This window comes from Ursus americanus, chromosome 34, assembly GCF_024610735.1.
Source record: "Ursus americanus isolate L20-20 chromosome 34, mUrsAme1.1.p, whole genome shotgun sequence".
NCBI classification, from domain to species: domain Eukaryota; kingdom Metazoa; phylum Chordata; class Mammalia; order Carnivora; family Ursidae; genus Ursus; species Ursus americanus.
In genome coordinates this window covers 15,634,850-15,660,633 of record NC_142160.1, presented here as the reverse complement: position 1 = coordinate 15,660,633, position 25,784 = coordinate 15,634,850, and the positions used below count along the sequence as shown (strand labels likewise).

The window sequence follows — 25,784 nt, the reverse complement described above, 5'->3', positions numbered from 1 at the left end:
GATCTTTCAAGATCCTCAGAGATAGGGCAGTCAGCATGGATCAAAACAAAAATGCTAATCAAGGATAAGAGATCGTCAAAGAAAAAGAAGAAAACTCAAGGACTACAGGTGCCAGTAAGTGTCTTGTATGTCGTTAGCAATTGAGGTAGTAGCCTATCTTAGCTTGGTTTCCGTATTGTAAAGTGCCAGGCACACTACAAAATGGCCCTGTACTGGAAGGAGTGAAGATGTAAATTTAAGAGTCATCAGAGTGGTTATGCCACAGCTCATTTATCAGCTCACATGTTGAAGGACACTTGTGTTATTTTCAGTTTTGGGCTATTCCAAACAAAGCTGTTATGAACATTTGTGCACAAGTCTTTGTGTGGACATATGTTTCAATTTCTCTTTGGTAAATATTTAGGAGTAGCATGTCAGAGTCATATGGTAAGTATTTGTTTAATTTTAGAAGACACTTCCAAACAGCTTTCCAAAGTGGCTCTACCATTTTACATTCCCACCAGTTGACGAGGAATAGTTTATGAGAGTTCCAGCGGTCCACGTTCTCACCAATCCTTAGTATGCTGGGTCTTTTTAACTTTAGCCATAGTCGGGGGTATGTAGTGGGATCTCATGGTGATTTCATTTGCATTTCTGGAGTGACTAGTGTTGCAAGGTATCTTTTATGTGCTTATTATTTATATTTAAGAAAATTTGTAAAACTCAAGATCACTGAGATTTTCTTTCATGTTTTCTTCCAGAAGTTTCATAGTTTTTCATCTTATATTTAGGTCTAGCGCCCATTTTGAGTTAACTTTTGTATGTGGTGATAGGTAGGGATTGAGGTCCCTCCTTCTTTTCCTTTTTCTCCCCCCCACCCCACTCTTTTATTTCTTTGTTCCTTCCTTCCTCCCTCCCTCCCATCCTTCCTTGAATACAAATATCAATTTTTTCCTACCATTTTCTGGTAAAAAGATTGTCCTTTTCCTATTGAGTTTCCTTGATACCTTTGTCAAAAATGAATTGACCATGTATATCTATAATTTGTATGGATCTATTTCTGGATCTATTTTGTTCCATTTATCTATATGTCTATTTTTATGAAAACACCATAGTATCTTGAATACCATATTTTATATTAAATATTGAAATCATGTAGTGTAGGTCTGCCAAAGTTTTTGTGTCTTTTCAAAGTAGTGTTTTTTTGGTTTTTTGTTTTGTTTTTTGGCTATTCTAGTTTCTTTGCATTTCCACATATATTTAGAATCAGCTTGATAGTTTTTATAGAGAAGTCTGCTGGAGTGAGTGGAATTGCTGTGAATCAACTTGGGGAGAATTGGCATCTTAACAATAATAAGTTTTTTGATCCATGAGCATGATATGTCTATTTATTTAGATATTCCTCAGTTTCTCTCAACAATGTTTTGTAGTTTTCAGTGTTCTTTTTTTTTTTTTTTTAAGATTTTTTATTTATTTATTTGAGACAGAGAGATGGAGCATGAGCAGGGGAAAGAGTCAGAGGGAGAGGGAGAAGCAGACTCCTTGTGGAGCTGGGAGCCTGACATGGGGCTTGATCCCAGGACTCTGGGATCATGACCTGAGCTGAAGGCAGATACTTAACCATCTGAGCCACCCAGGTGCCAAAAGTGTTCATTTCTCGCACATGTTTTTAAAAATGTCTCCCTAAGTATTTATTATTTTTTACTTTATTATAAATGCAATTATAAAAAATTAATTCCTGATTATTTGTTGGTGGTATATAGAAATACATATATTTTAAAGATTATTTGAGAAAGAGGGAGAGAGAATGTGAGCAGGGGTGGGGGGCAGAGAGAATCTTCAAGCAGACTCCCTGCTGAGCATGGAGCCCAACACAGGGCTTGATCCATGACCCCATGATCATGACCTGAGCTAAAACCAAGAATTGGATGCTTAACCAACTGAGCCACCCAGGTGCCCCTAGCAATATATTTAAAAAATATTGATTTTATACACTACAACCTTACTAAACTTGCTAATTTGTTTGTAGAGGTTTTGTTCCTCTGTAGGATTTTCTATATAAATGGTCATGTTATCTACAAATGAAGATAGTTTTACTTTACAAATTTACTTTTTACCTTTCAAATCCAGATGTGTTTTATTTATTTTTCTTGCCTCATTACACTGGCTGGCATCTCTAGTATAATATTGAATAAAAGTGGCAAAAAAAATATATCCTTTCCTTTTCTCTGCTCTTAGGGGTAAAACATTTAAGCTTTTACCAGTAAGTATGATGTTAGCTGAAGCTTTTTATGTAGCTGCCCTTTATCAAGTTAAAGAACTTCCCTTCTACACCTAGTTTCTGAGAGTTTTGTCATTAATAGATATTAGCATTTTTTCAAATGCTTTTTCTGCACCTCCTGATAAAATCAGATGGTTTTTCCTTTTTACTATGTTAATATGATTAATTATATTAATTAATTTTATAATGTAGAAGTACTATTTAGAGTATCAAGTCAACCTGGTTAGGATGAATCCTGCTTGACCATGATGTATTATCTTTTTTGTATGCTATATTTATTTTGCTAAAATCTTAATAAGATTTTTTGCATCTGTACTCTTGAGGAATATTTGTCTATTGATCTTTTTTCTTGTAATGTCTTTGTCTGGGTATCAGGGTGATCCTGGGCTTATTGACTGAGTTGGGAAGTATTACCCTCTTCAGTTTTCTAGTTGAGTTTGCATAGAATTGATACCATTGCAACTTTTATTATTTGGTAGAATCAATCAATGAAACCATCTTTGTGGGAAGGTTTTTAGCTGCAAATTCAATTTCTGTAATAGATATAGGACTATTCAGGTTATCTGATTCATCTTTAATGAGCTTTGTTTGTGTCTTTCAAAGAATTTGTCCATTTCATGTAAGTTGTTGAATTTATTGGCATATAGATTTATAATCTTTTCTTATCCCCATATTATTTATGGGGTCTATAGTGACGTCACTTCTATCATTCCTAATATTTTATATTTGTGTTTCTTTGTTTCATGATTAGTCTGGCTACTGGCTTATCTGCTTTATTGATATTTCAAAGAACCAGTTCTTGGTTTCATTGATTTGTCTCTGAATACTAGTTTATTAATTTCTGCTCTTTATTATTTCTTTTGTTTACTTTGGTTTTAATTTGCTCTATTTTTTTTCTAGTTTGTTAAGATAGAAGCTTTGCTCATTGATTTGAGATGGTCTTCTTTTCTAATACGGCATTTAGTGCTATAAAATTCCCTCTAATCATTGTGTTAGCTATGTTCCACAAATTCCAATATGTTATGCTCACATTTTCATTTAGTGTATCTTTTTATTTATTATTAGGAAGCCTTAGATCTGAGTTAGTAATTCTATAGGACTTCACCTTTCATGATCTTAATTTAATGCCCTGCTTTGTTTTTCCATATAATAATCTGGATACATTTTTAAAAGCACCTCAACTCTTTTTAGAATGAGAAGCAGAAGCAAAGAGATAAGTATTAAGATAATTATGTAAAATTACCTTTTGGAGGGAGAGATTTAGCTTGTAAAGAAGACTCTTTTACAGGGAAATGCTATGAGTTGCTCGAATCTTATGAAATATGAATTCAGTGGATTTGTTTTTTGCAATAGTTAAAGTGGCCAGAATTTAACTAGAAATTGAAACTGGGCTTAGGTATTAATAACTTGCATTTATTTATTGCTTGGTATTTTGTCAATTTATCTCATTTCTTCTCTGTTCCTGGTTAGTACATATGGAAGCCATTACTGTTGGCTACCTGTTATTTTAATGACAAAGGGAACGGGGTTCACAGACATTAAGTGATTTACCCAAGTTTACATAACTTCTAAGTGATAGATCTAGAATTCCAACACAAGTTCTTTTCGGATCCAAGCCTTATGTTTCTTTCTCTATGCCACTGGTTCTCAAATTGTGGTCTTCTATCAGCAGTGACAGCATTACCTGGAAACTTATTAGACATTCAGATTCTTTCTACCTCTAGACCTAATGAATCATGGATCTTGGAGGTGGGAGCCAGTGATCTGTGGTTTAGCATAGCCTTGAGTGATTCTGATGCACACTCACGTTTGATGACTGCTGCCCCCTACCGTCATTCTCAGTCATCACCACAAATAGTAATCACATGGTGCTTGTGTCCTGCCAGCTTAACTAATGGGAGTTTTCAAAGATTTCCAGGTGATTCTAATGTGCAGCCAATGTTAACAACCACTGCTACTCACCATAGTACCTCTATGAGTCACATTAATGACTCAAAATGTTTTCAGATTAATGTCACTGTGTTCCAACAAGTGTCTTTTTCTCCAGGTCATAAAGGTCGACACCTGCTCTCAAAATGACCAACTGGATTCAGAGCCAGGAGAAAATAACATCTCAGAAGAAGAGGCCTATAGCAAGAACTGGCTCACAGTGTCCAAATTTAGTCAGATAAGTATGTAACAGTCTAGACTCTTAGAACTCAAAAGCTCTGAGAAAGTTTCCTCACTGTGCTCCCAGATCACTGGTGGTCCCTGCTATTTTTTCAAGGGGAGATGATGGAACGAGAGGATGGCAACATCCATTTAGAAAAATAGCTCTTTTTTATTTTTAATTTTTATGAATTTCCATTCATTTAATGGAATCGTTTCTGGGATCCAGAAAAGAAAAATCAAAGTTTAGGTAGTCTCATATCCAGAGCTGTTAAACCTGGCTCAGGGAGTGTTCATTTGGTCTGATCTATGGCGTGGGGTTGTCTAATGTTATAAATTCTTGAGGTTCATGAGACATTGATATGGACCCTTACACAGAACTCAGTGGGATGAGTTGTGGTTGGTTATTTATGACTACTGACATATAGTATTTATTCCATGGGCAAGTGTCCCTTAATGGTGGTTTGTAAAGAAGAAAAGATGGATCAACTCGCTACAAATGAAAACTATGAGGTAGGCAGAGAATGTGAAATAAGCCTGGACAAGTAAGATAAGACCAGATTATGAACAGAATTGGGAGCAGTGATCAGAACTTTGAACTTCTTGCTTTATACAATAAGAGACCTTTACCAATTCTTTTTTTTTTTTTTTTGCTTTCACACATTTGAAGTTTATTCTCAGACAAAGCCCTATGCAAATGTTTGACAGGCAGCCTCCCATCCAGGGATGCAGGGACCCAGGTTCCACCCATGTTGTAGCTCTATCATGTTCAACATGGGGCTTCAGAGATCTCTGCAGGACACCTCCACGGCTGCCATGGCAAGACGGAATGCAGCTGATATCCATATTCTGTTTATCCGTTCATCCATCAGTGGACACTTGGGTTGTTCCCACCTCTTGGCTACTGTGAATAATGCTGCTATGAACATGGGTGTGCAAATATCTTCTTTGATGTGCCCTTTTTTCTGTCTTTACTTATGGAGTTTACTCTGCCAGTCTTCAGGTCAATTTTTTGAGTATTTAGGATGATTTGATAGTTATCTAGTTGTATTTGTGGGAAGAGGTCAGTCTAGGGTCCTCCTACTCCGTCGCCATCTTCCTCACACTCCCTTTTACTAATTTTTAAACAGAAGAAACTATGTGACCAGGACTCACAAATATTTAAAATTATTTGAAATACTAAACTTAAGGTACAAATAGTATATTGAAATCTATGTTGTTATGCTTCTTTAAAACCTTGCTTTCTCCTATGGGTGGTGGTTTTCAACCAAGGGCCAATTTCATACACCTCCCACCTCTCTTCCCTGGGACATTTGGCAAAGTCTCATGACATTTTTGGTTATGACAACTAAGGTAGGTACAGGTATTCTTGACTTCTAGTGGGTAGAGGCCAAAGATGGTGATAAACATCCTACTGCAATGAGTGGGATAGTCTCTTTCCTCCTGACAAGGAATTTTCCAGCCTGAAATGTCAGTGCGAAGGTTGAGAAACCCTGATTTATACTTTAAAATACTCAATTGTCTATTAAATCATTGAGAATCAAGTGGACTCTAAGCTGAAAGAGACATTAGAAATTAAATTATTGAGAACCCCCTTCATCTACAGATATGACTCGAGAGCTTATTTGTCTTGCCTTAAATCGCACAGTTTATAAGAGCCTACAATATTGAATAAATCAAATCCCATACCTATAAGTATGTTTCTAGGACCGATTGCCAATGTATTTATTTTATTTCTAAATGTTTATTTATATTATATTTTATATTTTTTATAAATACTCTGATATTTAAGTTTATGTTTTTCTTAATTTATTCAAGTTCTTTTTTTATCGAGACATAATTATGACATATAACATTGTATTAGTTTTATGTGTACAACATGATTTGGTGTGTGTGTATATATATATATATATATATATATATATATATATATATAGTGAAATGATTACTACAACAAGTGAACAGTTATCAGTTCACATAGTTACAATTTTTTTTCTTGTAATGAGAATTTTCTAAGATCTATTCTCTCAGCAACTTTCAAATATACAATACGGTGTTGTTAACGGCAGTCACATGTTGTACAGTACCTCTCCGGGACTTAGTTATCTTACAGCTGGAAGTCTGTACCTGAGACCACCTTCACCCATTTCACTCACCCCCAACTCTCAAGTTATGTAAGTTCTTTCCCATGACTTTCAAATAGAAAAAGATGCAGGTGGCAGGAAGATTCTGGGAAAGAATCTCAAGTCTGATGATCAGAAAGGGAGAGAAGATGTAGGGAGATAGGCTGACTCCAGGTGCCTAGTTAATCCGAAGAGACAGGGAGGCCCACTGTCTACCTTGAGCCACATCCTGAATTAAGAATCTTATTTTTAAAAAAATATATCTGAGTTAAGCATTAATTGAAAAAGAATTTAAAAATAAAAGTTTGAGGGTTGGGTGGTACCCTGTCAGGTAGCTCTCTCTGAATACAAAAAGAAAAGTTCTGAGGAATTTAACTATGAAAAAGAAAAGTCTATTTTAACTTTTCCTATAGATATTTTAATATTCTGTGCTGTCATTGAAACCATATTGATCATAATTTTATGATATTACAAAAATATATAACATTTTGCAATTTTTTTCTAATAGATTTTTTGCACTGTGTGTGTGTGTGTGTGTGTGTGTGTGTGTGTGTGTATTTCTGGCACAAAGTCATTAGAGAAAAGAATTACTACTGTTATCTCCTATCTCCTACATTTAGCCAGGGACTCTTAATAAGCGTAATTCTCAGAATTAATCCCATCCAGTAATTAAATTATTACTGGGCACCTACTATATGCCAGTGACTCTGCAGGCACCAGTATAAAAAATAATGACAATAATGATCCTTGCCATCCTTTTTAGGAAAGAGCTGAAAATGAAACATATCTTCTGACATTCTTTTCTGTCTTTTGTTTTTGTTTTGTTTTTTCAAGTAGCCTACTATGATGCTTGATGCAGTTGTTAAGGAAGGATGCTTAACAAGTTGGAATGAAAATTTCATGTGTTTTACATAAAGCATGGACGATAGGGTGCAGGAGAACAATTTGGGATGAAAATTTCATGTGTTTTACATAAAGCATGGACAAAAAGAATCGCTAAAGGTGTTCTTCTGTAAGGAGGAATCAAGTTATGGATCATTTAATGCTTGACTTTGATTAGAGAGCATAAATTATTATAAATGTAAAGGAAACTACTGATGAATAGAAACACTGTAGAATGTATAGCTTTCAACCACTTGAGGAAAAAAAAGGACAAAAGAATCTTGGTAACACTTGCTAAAAAGAGAAAAAGAAACTATATTCAAATTTAGATGAATGCACTATGTTCAGATCTTTCTATTTAGGAATGTGATTTGAATGTAACACATTTTCAAGTATTCTCTAATTTTTTTTTCTTTCTTTTAACAAGATCTAGAACCCTCTCTATATCAGAAAATGAAAACTAAAGAAATGGAACAGCATGCTATCCAAGTCAGTGATTATCTCAAGCAGCCTCAAGAGGTAAAAACATCTTATTTGATATTTAAAAAAAATTACGTACACACTTCTCTGGCTCCTTGACTGTGTCTGTTTTACCTTTATGTTCCTTAATTGGCTTCTGCTTTTTATTGGTGTTACATTTAAATCCTTGCTTTGAATATAAGCTCAGTTTTTTCACTCCCCTCGTGACCCACGCCCCACTCTTTATTCTTTCCTTGTTTTTCTCCATGCAATTTATTTGTCCACCCGGTAATTTATCACGGGTGTTTTCAGCATGAAAGATAAATAATTCAGGAATTTTTCAAACTGTTTTGAAATTTATGAATGTTGCCATGTGGAAGAAAAATAGGTATTTTCAGTATGCTTTAGAGTCAACGTATAGAAACTACTGGGAGGCAGATTCAGCCCAACCTGAGGAGGAATTTTTAGCAATTGGAGTTTTCTAAGGATGGAACGGCTTATTTCTGGAAGTAGTAAGTTCCTCACTCAGTGTGGTTAGTCAAACAGACCGAGCCAACCTCTTTGCAGATGTGTTGGAGGGGATTTGGACATTGCAGGGTGAAGGACCCTCCGACACTGAGGTTCTCTCATTTTGTGGTCTGTGTTTCTTACCATCTGCAAATATGTGCCCATTTTACTGCCATCTACCATGTGGGAAGCATGATCTAGTTAGACTAACCCAAGAAGTCTAATTTTGGTCTTGGTTGGAACATTACTTCTATGAACTCGGGAACTGTATCCACATTACCTGTATGAATGTATGTTAATAACCTCATGAATGTAATCTGTGGAAGGTTTCGAAACTAAAATGTAAGACTGCTTGGAGGTGAGTGGAGGCAAGAACCTGTCTGCCATGTCCCAGGTTTCAGGGCTATGTATAATAATTAACCTCTGAGCCTCATTAGCTGTGTCTCTAAAATGGGGGTAATGCCATCCTTATGAGATTATTCATAGTGGATAACAAAAATAAGACCAATAAAAATGCCTAGAGTGATGCCTGGAACGTAGTAGGTTTCAAGAAGTACTAGTTGAATCTAAATAGGAATTAGAATGATAAATTCAGAGTAATGTTATTCTAAATAATCATCCACTGAAACAGCAATGTCCTGATAGAGGACATAGAGATGTAATGATTGATGTTTCTTGTCAGCTTAGACCTTCATTCCTTCTTTCCTATCATTAACTGTTCACTCTCGTTTCTGCCAAAACCGTTTTATATTATGTTTTCTCTATGATGTCCCCATACAAGTAATTTCATTCTGTTAAAGTCAGTCAAACACATTGAATTTTCAGATATCGTGCTAACATTAGACATCTTTCTAACTTGAGTTTAGTGCGTCCAGTAAAAGAGAAATACTGAGTTGGGGGAGGGTGGAGAAATGTACCCTCCAAGGCATGCGTTTTGCGAATGTATTACTGGAAGCATGGGGTGGGAGAATGTTGGGCGAACATGTAATGAATGACCTTTCCCTTCTGCTCAGGATCTGAGCAAAAACTCTTTGTGGAACTCCAGGAGCACCACCCTCAAGAGGAACTCCCTGTGAGTATTTGTCAATGTCTATTTTTAAGCATCTTTGGCTTCTATTTTTTAACCTCATTTGTAACAAAGGTTAAATTGGGTCAGAAAAAGGGGGGGGGAAAGTGTTTCCAATAACAATATTTTCCTTTTGTCAGCAAGAAGGAAAATCATTTATCCTCCAAGGTCTCCCATTTCTGGCAATGAGATCCTACCTCAGTGCCTTTTAAAAACACAACCAAACATGTGCTACCACAGCAGATTAAGCATTTGTCTTTTCAATGTCAAAAAAGTACACACAGGATAACGAGAATCCTTGTCTGACAGATACAATTGTAAAATTTGCCTTCAAGAGTAGGAACAAACCTGTCTGGCCTAAAGAGAATGACTGAAGACCTGATAGTTTTCTTGATCTTTTTTATTTTTGGTTTCTCATGAGCATCCTAAGTGTCTATCAAAGCAGTAACCCTTTGAGGATTGAGACAGAGCAAAGGGAAGCCAGGGATCAAAAGAGAGAGGGGCTGGAGAACTCACATGGTTGTAGGCTTGAGGATTTTCCTAGAATTTTATTTGTTCAGAGAAATGAAGTTTGAAAACCAACCAAGCAAAATGATTCTCTTTGGTTTGTAGTGTTTTCTGGACTTTTCTAATTACATCATCAACATACCCATCTGGCTATGGGAGCAGAATTCAAAACCGTCTACTGAATGAAGGGCCAGTTGATAGCAAGCAGGTGAAATGTGACTTGTAGTTTGCGGCCAGCTCCATTTGAGATGGCTTTTTTTTTTCTTTTCTTTTCTTTTCTGGAACTCCCACCCAGGTCTCTGTGTGCAAGCCTGCCTCTAGACTTCAAGTGCACATGACTTTCTCCTCCCAGAGGTTCGGTAGTTTGTGCTTGTGCAGAGTCGTGGGTTATTGCAGCATGAAATTAAACAATAATTGTAATTGTACTCTCTTCCCTAAGGACCTTCAATACTGGAGATATTCTTTGAACGCATTTATGCAGACTTGCCCGTGGCCACTTGTGCACTTGAGCAGGGCAAGTAACAATTTACAGAGAGCTCATTTCAGCCCGTGAACATTTAGGGGCCACGTGGGCTAATGAAACTGATTTGTAGTCTTGTCCGGAGACATTCACAGGCTCATTTGTAGGCATCTGCTTTGCACAGTTCAGGAACCCTTTAGTTTAATTGATCCAGAACAACACACACACAGTTAAATCTTATGTATGTCGTGTGATCATATAGCTAATTAAAAACAAAAACCAACGACTACTTTTCGGTTAGCCTAGGGCATGCCCAGTAAGTGAATTATACGCATATGTGGTGCTCATTTTTCTATGAAAATAATTGTAGGGTTGCAAACCATTTCTCCATTGATAGAGATAGGGGTCAAATGACACTTTTCTTCCAAAGAAAAGCTACATATACACATACCTACATATAGACATTTAGACTCTGTATTGTTACTGTTGTACTTACTTTTCCTTTCTTTGGTCATTGAAAAATTTAAAGCATTGTCTAAACAACTTCAATTTTTCAAACAGGTTGAGAAGTTCAAATGGAGTTGACAGTAAGTTTTTATATTTAAAGATTTTTTTTATCTTATTAATGGCGAGGTGCCCTATCCTGCTGAGAGTTTTGTAGTTCCTGAAATTCTGTATGTGATTTTTGTCTACTTTACGAAGTAGAAAGTTCAGTAGAAAAGTAGCAAGTTGATCGTGTTTCTCCACATATTTCAGGATTGATGTCTGATTTACAATTTTTTTTGAATTGCCTATTTCGGACAGTGATTTTTCCAGTTCTCTCTGTGAGTGAGGGTGTTGCCTCTGAGCTCATTTTGACTGTTCAACAATTCTGTCAGTCTTTTACGTGGCACTCACGAAGAGCCGTTCATCTTGTATGTGGATACCTTTTCTTGTCTGGCTTCTGTAGGACTCTGTGCCCCAAGTGGCTGAGCAGGGCTGGGCCATGTGACACAACTCCCTGGCAAAGCCACTGTCAAAGCTGTTCTCAAATTTTACCATAATCTATGAGCTCCTTTTCATGTTCTTGACCTCTTGATGCTAATTGGGCCCCTTCTCTTCCACAGCCTTGTGCACCCCAGTCTCTCTGGTTCCCAGTCATCAACTTTGCCCATCTTAGCCATCAGCTTTGCCTCCGCACCACCCCCAGCCCCATCCTTCGGAGTTGTCTGTGTTGCTCTACCCCATGGCTTCTACCTTGGAGCCTCCAGTATCATTTTCCAACGTAAAAAGTTTTGCCCTTGATTTTACACTAGCATTCTTGTTGGTTTCTCTCCCTTTGCACTTCCCCATGTTCCTATTGGAATTGCCTTTCTCAACAATAAATCGTCACTTATGTTGAAGCTTCCAGTGGCTTCCCATTACCTACAGGATAGGCTGCCAGTCTCTTAGTCTTCCTCAACGTTCTTGTCAGCTTGGCCCTCATCCAGATTTCCAGGCTCACGTTCATTCTTTCACTCATTTCTGCCCTGCAGAATATGACCACCTACCTACCTATTCACCCCTTCACTTGGGTGTCTACAAGGCATCTCAAACAAAATGTGCCACCTCCTTCATCATCCGTTTTAGGAAATGGCAACTCCATCCTTCCGGTTGCTGAGGTCAAAGTCTTGCCATCATACTTGACTCGCATTTTCTCATATCCCCACTTCCAAACCATCAGTAAGTTCTTCGAAGTATATCAAGATCCTGGTCACTTTGCTACCTCCACATACCCCTCTGGATTACAGGATGACCTCCAAACTATTGCTCTCTGAAAGTCTATTTCCAGGTCGCAGCCAGAATAACACGTTTAAACCGAAAGTCAAATTGAGTCACTCTCCTGCTCAAATGGCATCTCATCTCACTCTGTAAAAGCAAAGTCGAAATGTGGTCTACAAAGCCCTATTGATCTGCTGCTCCTCCTTCAACTCTACAACCCCATTTCCTCTCAGCACGGTCCACTCTGGCCACGCTGTCCATGGTCCTGCCTTGGGGCATTTGCACCTGCTGTGACCTCTGCCTAGAATACTCTTCATTTGTCCATATGACTTACCTATCTCTCCCTTCAGGTCTATGCTCAGATTTCACCTTATCACAGAGGCCTTGGCTTGCCATCCTTAAAATAATAACCTCCCCGTCTCCCAAACTTTCTAGTCCCCTAACTTGATATATATGTAATACCGTATGCACTGTATATTTACTTGTTTATTTAATTTCTCTTTCCTCTCACTAGAAGGTAGCCAGAGATTTTATCTGTTTTTTTACACTGGTCTTTCTCTTAAGCACCTAGTAGGTGTTGAATAAATATGTGTTGAATGAATCCGAACAAATTCTCACAGCTCTTTAAATGAGCCAGGATTGAAACTTGGCATTATCAGATTCAGATGCCCAGGCTCTTTAAGAATATCACGTTGCTTACCTATGAAGGTTCCATAAGCCTCTGTGTACACCTCTATTATATTACTTAGCCAACTGTGTTGTGACTATAGTTTACATGTCTTTTGCTCCCAGTATCTCACATTTTCTTTTTTCTAGGGCGGGAGCCACAGCTTACTCACATCTTGTCTTGGCTAGCATGACCTATAGCAGGAGCTGAATACATTTTTATTTTTATTATTGAATGAACTCAAAAGAAAGGGGCTTTTCTGCTGATCTTACTTTTTACTAAGCACCCCCAAAGGAAGAGGTTTTTGTTCCTTTCCTTATCCAGCAACAAGAAGCCAGAGAGATCTGTGAAATTGGGCTCATTATGCTGCTTACTCTACCAGGTATAAAGCAGTTACCACCATGAGACTAAAGCTCTCCACTTTAATTTTAATTTTATGAAATGGCAAAACTGTTGCAAAGGATTTCTCTGGAGACTTGTAATTTAGGACTTGAGCAGATAGAGGAGAACCAGTTAAATCTGCAGGAGGGGAGCCCAACAAACAAGTCCCTTGGTGTCCTATTCTCCGCCCACTCCTTTGTTTCTGGTATATGCCTCTTAATTTGTTTTCATCACTTTGTTGTCATTTTAGGTCAGTGAAGTAGACTGCTAATAACTTGGTATTAATAATGTCTTCATATGGGTACTGCATCTTGGTGGGAGCTCAGAGAATTGTGCTTTGGGGATGTCATGAAGTGTGATGGGCAGCCCAGTGCCTTCCGCAACCCAGAGGCATAATTGGTTCAGAGGAAATACATCTTTGAGGCTAATATTACCTGTCTTTCTTCAATTCCCTATATAAATATGTTTGGAGATATTACATTGATGATTGGAAGCTGTCAGGATACCATGCCCAATAATGTGGTTAAAGGATATTAGGCAATCTTTCTCAAATACTGAGAAGCCATTCCGATTAACCTGTTCAATAATAACTTTGAAGGCAAAATATTCATAAGCATGTATTTATCTCCAGCCAAGTAATTAAAATGCCAATCTTCTCTATAATTTCAGAAATCTCAGCCTCCTTAAAAAGCCCTCCAGAGCCTTGCCATCATTATTCAGGTAGGAAGCGTGTGCGCATTGACATGTCAGCTGAGCTGACCGTCTGTGATTCTGCAGTTGTAAACAGAAATATCGATGAATTGCAAAGTATTGATATGACTCCCAACTTGAAAGGCTGTCGTTCACTCTCATGAGAAGAACATTCAGATTTCTTACCTTGCCATTTACTTGGGAAAACAAGTTGTTAGGATTTAAAAGAATGTGGGATTTCAAAAAAAAAAAACATGTACAGGCAAGTTCCACATGTTGAGGAGGGGTGACCTTGAGGTCTCAAATTTCCCTCCAAGCCCAAGGCCAGAGATCTCTGTATTTTGGATTGAGGCCTGAAACGAGTTCTTTGAAGGAGGATTTTTATACCCTCACTGGCCCTCAGCGAAACGTAACCACTGAATGAACGCCAACCCCACCGGGTAAGTTCAACAAAGACACCTTACAAGGATGTTATTAAACAAAATGTCAAGGGTCTTGACTCTCATAAGCAACATCGCTTCACGGCGTTCAGTTGTCTTTCTTTCAGAGTGGGAATCATTATACTTGCCCTTCCTGAGGAACAGTCTGCCAAAGGGCTAGCTGGGAATTAAGAGGGAAACACTTTGAAATGCAAAGCAATAGAACAACCAACTGGACTTGTGCCACTGGTTGGTCTTTTGAGCGTCATTGCTCTCAGTGTTGGCGGAGATGAGACGTGGGCAAGGTCTTTGACACGGTCTAAAGCCCAGCACCTGACTGAGAGTTTAGTGGTGTGACACTTACCATTATTATCATATCAAGGTCATGTGTTCAGGGCCCAGTAATAGACTGCCTTTTTCTAAATTCCGCCCTGTAGCGAACAGTGTTTCTGTGGATTCCAGACTCTGCATTCCAGGCCCTTCTAACTGGGTCTTTCAGCTGAGCAGTAATCCAATATTTTGACTCCAGCTGTCAACTTTAGAAAGTCTGGTGAAGAATACTGTAACTCATATTGACTCTGATCTGTTAGGATACACGGCTCTTAACAGGAAAATGCAGATCACTTGCTTCTAATTAAAATTGGCCTTCAGTTCTCTCCGGGAAAAGAAGGTGAACTGTGCAAAATCAACAGTAGATGTCCCCACAGTCCACTGTGCATTAGATTTGCTCTGGAAAAGAAAAACCAGAGAAATGAAGATCACAGAACGCCCTTTAAAAGAAAGTTCCGCATATGTATGGATTAGTCTGTGATCTGGGATTCAGGAGAGTGGAGGTGACACCCCACTCAGACCATGTTGTATAACCTCCCATAATTTCCAAGACTGGGGTACATCCTTCCTGTGTAAGCCATCGTTTATTTAAAGAGCTGGATTATGGCAAATAGTTTTGAGAAAAGCAAAAATAAGGGGTCTTTGAAATGAAGTATTTTATTTAGCATTATATGAATAGGCTGACATGGGGGAGGCTCTCTGTAAGTTCAGTCCACTGATGCATACTTAAAGTAGTAAATCTGTTTTTGTTTGCAGCCATTGAAAGGAACAATTTAATGAGGCTTTCTCAGACTATACCATTTACACCAATCCAACTGTTTGGTGAGTGTGCCATTTCTACCTTCTTGAGGCCGTGCCAGGGCAGAGGCATAGCATCTGAGTAAATCAAAGGAGAAACCATCTTGCGTCGTTTTGGTTGAAAATTTTGTTTTGCCAGTGGTTGCCGTTTAGTGCGATTAATTTTCTAAAATGGAAATTCTTGTTAACTGTCCAGCCAGCATCAAGGGTCAAAATCTAATTCTGTGGGGATGGGACCTATAATGAGCAGCAGTTGGGAAAAAAGCAATAATGTTGCACCTGGCCTTCACTGATTGAGGGCTGGAAGTAAGTAGGGAAGAAAAGAACCAACCAACCATGTGTAATAAACACAGAAGAAAGCGATAAATGTCAATACAGTAAAAACTAACAGGCATCTGAAGAGAAATGCTTTGTATATTGTTTTCAGTTTGTTTTGTTTCATGTAAACTAATTGCTCTTAGCTCAGATAGTAAATGTCATTTTTAAAGGCTGGAGTAGTAAAGAAAAACAAGCTTGTATTAAGCCAAGGCTACCAGAGTCTCTCTGTCCGGCCAATCGACAATATAACAAGGGTCCCCGCTCTGTCCTAGATCTTAATTCTCTTCACACGGGGACAGATCACGTGGTTCCTGATCGTGGATGCAAATGCCTTCTCCTCCCTCATGGCTCCATGGCTGGTTTTGCAACCCAGGAGCTGTGCTGTAAATCCTCTAAGTATTTAGAACTCTAAAGAGACCTTCAGTGGCATTTATCTGGGCACCAAGAATAAATATTTGAAAATTTGTTACGAAGAATTACCTAGACGTGTTCTTTTCTTTTTTTTTTTTAAAGATTTTATTTATTTATGTGACAGAGAGACAGCCAGCGAGAGAGGGAACACAGCAGGGGGAGTGGGAGAGGAAGAAGCAGGCTCACAGCGGAAGAGCCTGATGTGGGACTCGATCCCAGATCGCCAGGATCACACCCTGAGCCGAAGGCAGACGCTTTAACGACTGCGCCACCCAGGCGCCCCTAGACGTGTTCTTTTCAATTCAATGCAAGAGTGAGCAAATAGATTCCTTTCTTGGTGAACCAGGATAGTGTTAGCAAAAAAAAGAAAGAAAGAAAAAAAAGGAAAGCTTTTGAAACAGAGGTGTAAGGATTGAAAATCAAGCGCAGCCTGGACAGAAGTCGTGTATAGAATGTTACTTCTGTTATGAAGCATTAAACAGGGTAGTAGGTGGAGTCTAGGCTTGAATTGTTCCCTGTTCAATAGCCTAAAACTGGAAACTGTCTAGCAGTTAAAGAGCATTTTGTGTGTAAAATCTTTTAAGTGGCATTCAATTTGTATCTGAAGTTCTAGTTCACGTTTGCCAAATTCACATATTTAATCTTTCCAACAACCCAATGAGGTGAGCGTTATTTTCACTTTCATTTTACTGATCAGGAAAGTGAGGCTTTATGTAACTTGTCCAAAGGCACAAAGGAAGGAGGGAGAGGCTCCGGGGTAGGACCGTGGTGCCAACTCCAATTGTGCTAAACCGTGAATTCTCAATGGGGCTAATATCACCCCCAAGGGAGCAGAAACATCTTTTTCTGTCTAAAGCACATATATATGTATATACTGTATGTACACATACAGTACATATAGATACATATGGTATATTTGTGGTATTTAAAGTCATCGAAGGGGGAATTAGGAGGGGTGCCTGCGTGGCTCAGTCGGTTAAGCATCTGCCTTCAGTTCAGGTTGTGATCCTGGGGGTCCAGGGATCGAGCCCCATGTTGGGCTCCCTGCTCAGCTGGGAGCCTGCTTCTCCCTCTCCTCCCTGCTCATGTTCTCTCTCTCTAGCTCTGTCTCTCTCAAATAAATAAATAAAATCTTTTAAAAAGAAAAGGGAAATTAGGGGGGAAAATGTCTAATAAGGCTTGTAAAGGGGATGATAATGAAAACATGGGGTTAAACTATCTCTTTGGAAGTATTTGTCTTTAACAAAGGAGTCATAGCCCCACTACTTTGATTTTGTTTTTGTCTAGTTATAATTTATAATAAGAACAATTTAATTCTTATATATCGTTTGATGCTTTGTCCCTTCCTCCCCTCTCCTGCCTTCTCCCTTTCCTGGACAGTAATGTGGCCAAAGTCCATGCCTTTATTCAGTACTTGTTTGTGCCTAGGTGAAATTCCCATTCTCTTCTGATCATCTGGGAAAGTGAACCAATTCTGAGCTGCTATATAGGGCACTGGAACATGTCACAGACATGAGGTGTCCTTGGACTTCTCACCTGTACTTCTTTTTGCAGCAGGAGAAGAAGTAACTGTCTACAGGCTGGAGGAGAGTTCCCCTTTGAACCTGGATAAGAGCATGTCTTCTTGGTCCCAACGAGGGAGAGCTGCAATGATCCAGGTGCTGTCCCGCGAGGAGATGGATGGCGGGCTCCGAAAAGCCATGCGAGTCATCAGCACCTGGTCTGAGGATGATGTTCTCAGGCCAGGGCAGGTTTTCATTGTGAAGTCCTTTCTTCCTGAGGTTGTGAAGTCGTGGCACAAAATCTTCCGGGAGAGTACTGTGCTTCATCTTTGCCTTAGGGTAAGTCTGAAACCCGGAGCCCAGAGGGATAGGTCAAAGAGAGCAGTTCGGGCTGCATCCTGATTGGAGGCCATTTTCTTCGACCCAGAGGACAGCCCATTCTGTTCTGGACCTGGTGGTATTTCATTATTTTTGTTGTGTAGAGCTTTTGCTTTGGGAGTGGAGTGTGGTGGGAGCTGAAGGAGGCTGAAAATCACAATGGGGAGGCCCCCAGTTCTTCTGTGTCATTGATTAGCATGCGTATAAGAGACCAATATTTTTATCATTGCTCCCTATTTTGTAGGAAATTCAACAACAAAGAGCTGCTCAAAAGCTGATCTATACCTTCAACCAAGTGAAACCACAAACCATTCCTTACACGCCAAGGTGAGTGTAGGGAGTATGGGCACCCTGGCCCTTCATTTTAAATACAAATTTCTCTCAGTTTCTTCTCAGACCTGTTAGTCGTGAGAAATGCCAGAGCCATGGGGAAGTTCCCCATGATCTTATTTTTGGGTTCTTCCTTCTATAGTCCTGGAGGCCGGTAAGAAGAGACTTAGATGTCCCAGGAATATCTTGGCTTAAACACTGTAACTTATGTGCGTGGAAAAGAGAAGTTCAGGCAGAGGCCATGACTGATTTCTCAATTACATGAAACGGGCAGACCCTAGATGTAGTTGGTAATGTCCAGGAACATTATGGAAGAAAAACATTTCTATTGGAAGCATAGTTTCTTCCCCTGATATCTTAGACAAATTAGGAACTTTCTAAGAATGAACTCTTGTTACTTTCACTTGAGTGTCTCAAGACTCTTACATTCATTTAGCAGGACAGATCATAATTTGGTGCTGGGGATTATGGTAAAGTTCTATTGTTTCAGTTACAAGGAACTTGATAGAGCACAGCAAGAAAAGTTGAGCCCGGTACTCATAAAGGCGTTGGAAGGTTTCCTCAAAGAGAAGGGAGGTGCATAAGTGTGGGGAAAACTCCCAATCCTTGCGTTCTGTCCGTGCCGTAGAAAGGTGGGGCATGCGCATTGAGGCTGCATCCGGCCAGAGTTAGATAGTGTCCCCTGCTGCTGACTGGTAATGTAAGTCTCACCTTTGCTGCCTTGTGGGGACTCAGTGGCCTCCTTTTCCCTCTTACAGGTTCCTGGAAGTTTTCTTAATCTACTGCCATTCAGCCAACCAATGGTTGACCATTGAGAAGTACATGACGGGAGAGTTCCGGAAGTACAACAACAACAACGGCGATGAAATTGCCCCCAGCAACACCTTGGAGGAGCTGATGTTGGCTTTCTCTCACTGGACCTATGAGTATACCCGGGGAGAGCTGCTGGTTTTAGATTTGCAAGGTAATTGATAGCACAAGTGTGATTGATACAACAAGCATGAGGCACAGTTCAGGAGCCATTGACCACGGATGGGTTGTCCATGTCGTTGTCACCGACATTTAACCCTGGTTCCTTCTTTGCCCAGAGCCATCGTTAAGGTCTTTCAGTGGAGATACTCCCCAGTAGTGTGTGCTTTTTTTTTTTCTTATTTTGAAAACTGAAAGATGGTATCCTTTTTCTGAATTTATTTATTATTTGTGAAACTGTCCAAAGTGTGAGGAACCAGACGAATGTCCCAAGAAATCTTGCGAGAACTAGGATGGGGAATGTATGGAGTTGCTCTACCTAGTTTTGAAGGGAGGTGGGGCCATTTATTTCAGAGACATTGTGCAGTGTTGAGCACCTAAAATGTTTCCCACTTAGCTCAAGAGAAAAAATATAGGCAGATGATTAGCTGCCTAAAATTTAAATATATTGAAAACTTTGACCTAAATGGGGGATGAGTTTTTAAAAAATTTGAGAGAGAGAGAGAGAGTGCATGATGGGACGGCGGGGAGGTGGGGGTGGGTAGAGGGAGAGGGAGAGAGAAACTCCAAGCAGACTCTGCACTGAGTGCAGAGCCCCGTGTGGGGTTTGATCTCAAGACTCTGAGATCATGACCTGAGCCAAAACCAAGAGTTGGTTACACATGGGGTGCCTGGGTGGCGCAGTCGTTAAGCATCTGCCTTCGGCTCATGGCGTGATCCCAGTGCTCTGGGATCGAGCCCCACATCAGGCTCCTCTGCTGGGAGCCTGCTTCTTCCTCTCCCACTCCCCGTGCTTATGTTCCCTCTCTCGCTGGCTGTCTCTCTCTGTCAAATAAATAAATAAAAATTAAAAAAAAAAAAAAGAGTTGGTTACACAACCGACTGCACCACCCAGGTGCCCCTAAATGGGGAATGATTTTTGTACCAAATTTTCTAGTTTTATGGCTTTACCTTGAACTTATGTTCGTAATAACACGTAGGCGTGCATTTGTACACATGGGAAAGTGTAAATTCTGGGCTTTTTTTATGATTTTGAGCTCAGTGCTTTGGCAGTTTATAATTTAGCTTGCTCTCTTTGCTGTGTACCTTGATATGACAGTTCCCGAAAGTACAAACTCAGCCCGAGAGAGGTGACACAGTGCGCTCATATTTAATGGAGGCCTTTGATCAGTGCATCTCCCCACTATCAACACCTCACATGTGACTTATAATCCTGCAGCACGAAACAGAGTATCTCTAGCAGGCTTTCCCTGCAGACAGAGAACGAAATATGTATTCAGGTCAAAGTTTGGTCCTTGGGCTCACTGACTGGGGCTTTGGTTTTAAATAAGGGATTTAGCCCAGGAACTTTCACAGGAGTTATCTCATTTAATCCCAGAAGCAGCACCTCAAGGTAGATATTATGGGGACTTTAGGCCCAGAAATTTTAAATAACTTGCCCAAGGTGGCACATTTACTGAAGAGGGAGCCAGGATGCAAACTGACCATCTGTGTTCTTTCCTTCTCACCGTACTGTCTTTTATTTCTTTATGAGTTTCATAGGACATAACCGTGTTATGGTTCATTTAAACAGATTGGGCATATTCCTTGTCCTTTCTGACTTTCCCACCTCTCCAGCCCTGGGATTCTGTACTGAAAGCCAGGCTTGGAGGCTGGGCACAGCTGAGATACATAATCCTAAGGCATTGTGAGCAATGTCCAGTAAATTCTGATAGAAATCTATGCCATGTGTTCAAGGATGTGTATAGACTTTTAAAACTACACATAAGTCTCCCTGTCTTTTCGGATCTGTGCTGTTCACAGAGTTGAGTTATACTTCTAACCCTCAAACACAATATTTAGGGAAGCAATATAAACAAAGTTAAAACAGTCAACATGATTCAGCTTTTAAACCAGCAAGTACATGAGCCATGTAAGCTCAGCATGCTGATGCCCACGGCGTCTGCTTTTGTTGCTCATGTTGGGGAGAGGTTGATTGTTTTCATCTGAGTGTCTGTTCTTTGAGTTTTGGGTGGAGTTGTTTAAAAAGCAAAAACAGAAACAAACAAACAAAAAAGAAAACAACCGAAGAAAAACTTTAAGGAATTAATGATGACTCTTTAGTGTGTTTTGTATTCCACTTGAATAGGTTTTTGTTTAATGATGTTTATGTTTGGGGATTTTTATGTCTCTAAGTAATCCAAAGTGACATTAAACAGAACAAATGCTGCGTTGATAGTCTTGGGGGAAAAATGGAATTAACTTTATTCTTTTACTGGGCAATTATGTGAATTGCAGAAATAGGCCACTCCAAAGAAACTATGTCAAAACACTGACCTTCAAAGAAGAGGAGTGTGGGCCCCATAGAATGAGCATGAAGAAATTGAGATACTTACTGGAGAGTTTTGGCCAATTGGTGGGGCCTGAATTTATGGAAGAAGATGAATCCTAGTCCTATAACAGTAACTATGAGCAGTTACACGACTACAACTACTAGCTAACGCTTACCAAGCACTTATTTTCTATCAGGCACTTGGGTAAAGACTTAATGCATTATGATATTTAATCCAAACCAAGTTGGAAGGGAAACATGGGGAGAATATATGTATTCTCAAAATACCGTAATGGTTTTTGGTTCAGTTTTGTATTTAATTGCTTAGTCTTTCCAGTCTTTGGAGAGAAGCTGATCTGCATTGTTCAGGTGGTAGGGAGTGGAGACTGAGAGGCCTGGTAGCAGCAGTGTGGAGGAAGAGGCCTGGAGTTGCAGTGCTGGGGTCTGATTCCTGGCTCCGCCGCGAATTAGCTGTGTGACCAGCAGGCAACCACCTTGAGTCCCACTTCCCTCATTTGTAATTGGGGAAATAATATTGTGCACTTAACTCATTGTTAATCCCTCATGTTAAGGAGCTGGAATGAGGCAAGCTCTTGACCCATAGTAAGCCCTCAGTAATGTTAGTTATTGTTGTCATTAGTAATAATCTCCATGTGGCTCTTTAAAATGGCAGTGATCCTTCATCACCTTGCTGTGGCTCCCGGTTGCTTTGGGGGAAAAGAGAAATGAGAAACACTCTGGCAGTTTATCCCATCAGTTTTTCTTTTTCTTCTCCTTTCTACTGTCTTCCAAGGGAGTGCAGATCATTATCCCAGGAACTGCCACACCGGGCCTGGAAGCTAAGCTCTAGGGAAAGTCTTGACCAATTTCTGCTCACTTGTAATTATACTGTAGTTTTCCACTTTCTTTCCATTTAGAGATCCTACATGTGAGGGCCTGTGTCATCATCATCACATGGGAAATCCAACATTTGATTCCCAACAATGGCAATGAAAAACAATTACACTTCAAATCTCAGTAGCCTAGAGCATTCTCTCTCTCGTGCTCTCTCTCTCTCTCTCTCTTTTTTTTTTTAAGAGGGAGAGAGAGGGGCAGGGGAGGGGCCAAGGGACAAGGAGAGAGAGAATCCCAAGCAGGCTCCATGCCCAGTGCGGAGCCCTTGCAGGGATCGATCCAGGACCCTGAGATCACTGAGCCGAAATCAAGAGTCAGATGCTTAACCACTGAGCCACCCAGGGATCCCTAGAGCATTCTTTTTAAAAAGCTCATTATATTTTTCAAAGAACTTTGTAGATACTAGATTTTTTTATTCAGCAAAGCATTTCCAGAATAAGTCAGTATTCGCATCAACACTGTCATCATGAATTCTGCTGCTACAAGGAAGGTAACTTATTTCCACAGATTTAGAGGTTCGCAGATGTATCCCAGGGTGGCTGGGATCAGAATGCATGTGTCTGGGTTTCTCATGAGGGTATGTCGCACACACCTGCCCGTGGCCATTTACCTTATTAACGTCAGTAAACAGATATGGTTGGGATTTTTTTGTGTTGAAATGCCTAGTTTTCTTCCATATTTTCTCACTCTCTAGAATGTTCCTTCTGCCCTTGGAAGCCCCCAAAATATGTATTTAGTAGTTATGGTTTGAACCAGCAGATTGGGTTTAGGGGTATAAAGATTTGTGGAGACTCCACCCTCATTCTTTTGGACGGATTTATTTATTAGGGAAATGAGATCATCAGAACATGATTTTACCAGTGGTAAGAAAATGGAATTTTACTTCACAAGCAGTCTTGATAGAATAAGGTAATAAAGATAGCAGCTGACATTTTTTTAGCTTCCTCTGGGTCAGACACTTTGCTAAGCAGCTTCTGTACAATAGTTCATTTAATCCTCAGTAAGCATATAAGATAAGGCCCATTATTATTCACACTTTCAGATGAGAACAGCGAGATTTGGGGACATTAGAGAAGGTGTCCAGGTCACATCACTAGAAGGTGACAGAGCCACGAGTGGGACCCAGACTCTTTGACTCCTGCCTATCTAACAGGCAACAAGATTTTAAGTAAACTCGAGCTGATGTGATTTTGATCAGACTTTTTCTCCCCTATAAACTTCCTTTTCCCCAAATGATATATCCTCTTTAGGTATTATGCATATTCCCAGCTTAAATTTACAGTTTCCTTAGCCATCAGCCGAAAGCTTTCATCATTTCTGGGAAGTCCGGGTTTAAAGTTAGGTCTGAGCCTAAATATGAAAAGGATTTTTAGCCTTCGTAGTCTCTCTGCTGATGGTCGTTGGACCGTCTTTCTGTCTGTTTTTCTGTCCTTTTACTATATCGTTAGAAAAGTGGAGTCAGTCGAGGCTGTTCCTTCTTGTATCTGTAATGAGAAAAGTATAAAGAGCCCAGTCTCTTCCTATGACCTTTTCTTTAAAAAGAAAAAAGGCCAAGCAAATCACATTTTACATACCTCCCCTCGAGCCCGAGTTTCAGCCTTATTTTTCCTTTCCCTATACAAAATCAGTGTACGAAGATTGTAAGCCAGAGGCTCTGAAAGAGAATTCAGAGGGTTTGTGAACTTTGATGAGAAAACAAATTACACCATTATTTTCACTAACCTACAACTGAAATTCATCATTTCCTTCGATTATAGGGGAGACCACAAACCACAGTGGTATTAGCAGTACCCATGACTGTTTGCAATAGCAATTACCAATATTAACATAGCACATTATGGTGTTGGCAGATACCGCAAAACACTGTTTATATGTATTACTTGATGTTCTGGTAGTTATAGACTTGCACTAGGTTCTGTTACTTAATGTGTTGATAAAGAAGCACATGTATTGCAGTACAATTTGAACAAATATTTTGATAACTGTAGTTCAGTATCATTGGTTTCCTTTGTCATGTATTTAAATTCTGCATTTTTAAAACCTTATTCTGAGAAAAGGGTCCCTTCCTTTCCCCAGACTGGCAGAGAGGGTCCTGACACAAAAATGGTTGAAAACCCCTGCACTAAACAGGTTATTTTTCTAAGGAAGTCAGTTTCTTGGGGGAAAGGTCTATAAACTATAAGGATTACATTTTCTTATGAAAGGTTTAGCATATGGTAAAACATACTGAGCATGGCAAAAAAAATTATTTTTAAAATAGTGCTTAGAAAACATGAATATTTTTTACTGAATAGAAATACATAATAAAGCTCTACATTTCATATGATTTTTCAAAAAAGGTTATCTGAGAGGGAGAAAGAGAGAGTGCGTGCACGAGCAGGGGGGAGGGGCAGAGGGAGAGAGACAAGCAGATTCCCCGCTGAGCAGGGAGCCTGCTGCCAGGGTCCATCCCAGGACCCTGAGATCATGACCTGAGCCAAAGGCAGATGTTTAACCAAGTGAGCACCCAGGTGCCCCTTTCATATGATTTTTAAATAATTTTCCCTCAAGGTTGCTCTCTTCCAAGCAAAGAGAACCAGTGCAGGCTAGAGGCTGATCTCCAAAGCGGCTGGGTACGTCCAAATGGTGCATTTCCATCTGATCAGCTTGCCTGTACACGTTACAGCTGGTGGAAAACGACTCCTCCCCACTTTCATTCTATAACAGAGATCCACTCTGGGTGTTGATTGCCGTTTCGATCCGTGTCAGCGTTCAATTCCACTCCTCCTGTCCTTTTACGCTTTGATGTCCGTTTTTTAAAAACTAAATTTTATTGCTGAAAACCATTTGTTCAGGAAAATGCACACGGCAGAAGCATACCTCTCAAAGAATTTTTACAACCAAACACGTGTCACCAGCGTACAGATCAAGAATCTGGGGGTGTTTCTACGCTACCGTTGATAAATGCTGTATAGATAGCATTTGATGGGTGTCTTTGATGGAGCTGAGGTTGTGCCTGCAGAAGCCCGCAGCCCCTTGTGCCTTGCCGAGCACCGAGGGACTCTGCCTACGGAGACCATGGCCTCCCGGGAGGGACATAAGCTTCGGCTCAGGGCACATCCTGTTATCATCACTGCAGAACTGGGCAGCCTCCGACCAAAAACTGCTTAATCTTCTTGAACATCAGTGTACTTGTTGGCAAAATGAGGATATGAGGATGCTAATACTTTTCCTTTATAGTTGCTGAGAATTACA

At 39.8% G+C, this 25,784-nt stretch overlaps 1 protein-coding gene across 7 annotated transcripts in view; it reads left to right on the top strand.

Annotated features, from left to right (window-relative positions):
• TRPM6 (transient receptor potential cation channel subfamily M member 6) overlaps nucleotides 1–25,784 on the top strand; it is a 181,359-nt gene that overhangs the window by 140,660 nt on the left and 14,915 nt on the right. For 6 of the 7 annotated variants that reach the window (XM_045781029.2, XM_087858787.1, XM_045781028.2 and 3 more), the window contains 10 exons: nucleotides 2–114; nucleotides 4,308–4,431; nucleotides 7,841–7,932; nucleotides 9,393–9,451; nucleotides 10,974–10,999; nucleotides 13,870–13,920; nucleotides 15,396–15,461; nucleotides 17,721–18,007; nucleotides 18,291–18,373; nucleotides 19,135–19,340. In XM_045781029.2, coding sequence (XP_045636985.1) covers nucleotides 2–114; nucleotides 4,308–4,431; nucleotides 7,841–7,932; nucleotides 9,393–9,451; nucleotides 10,974–10,999; nucleotides 13,870–13,920; nucleotides 15,396–15,461; nucleotides 17,721–18,007; nucleotides 18,291–18,373; nucleotides 19,135–19,340 — 1,107 coding nt within the window. The remainder of the gene's footprint in view (nucleotide 1; nucleotides 115–4,307; nucleotides 4,432–7,840; nucleotides 7,933–9,392; nucleotides 9,452–10,973; nucleotides 11,000–13,869; nucleotides 13,921–15,395; nucleotides 15,462–17,720; nucleotides 18,008–18,290; nucleotides 18,374–19,134; nucleotides 19,341–25,784) is intronic. The other variant, XM_045781026.2, reaches the window with a different exon arrangement.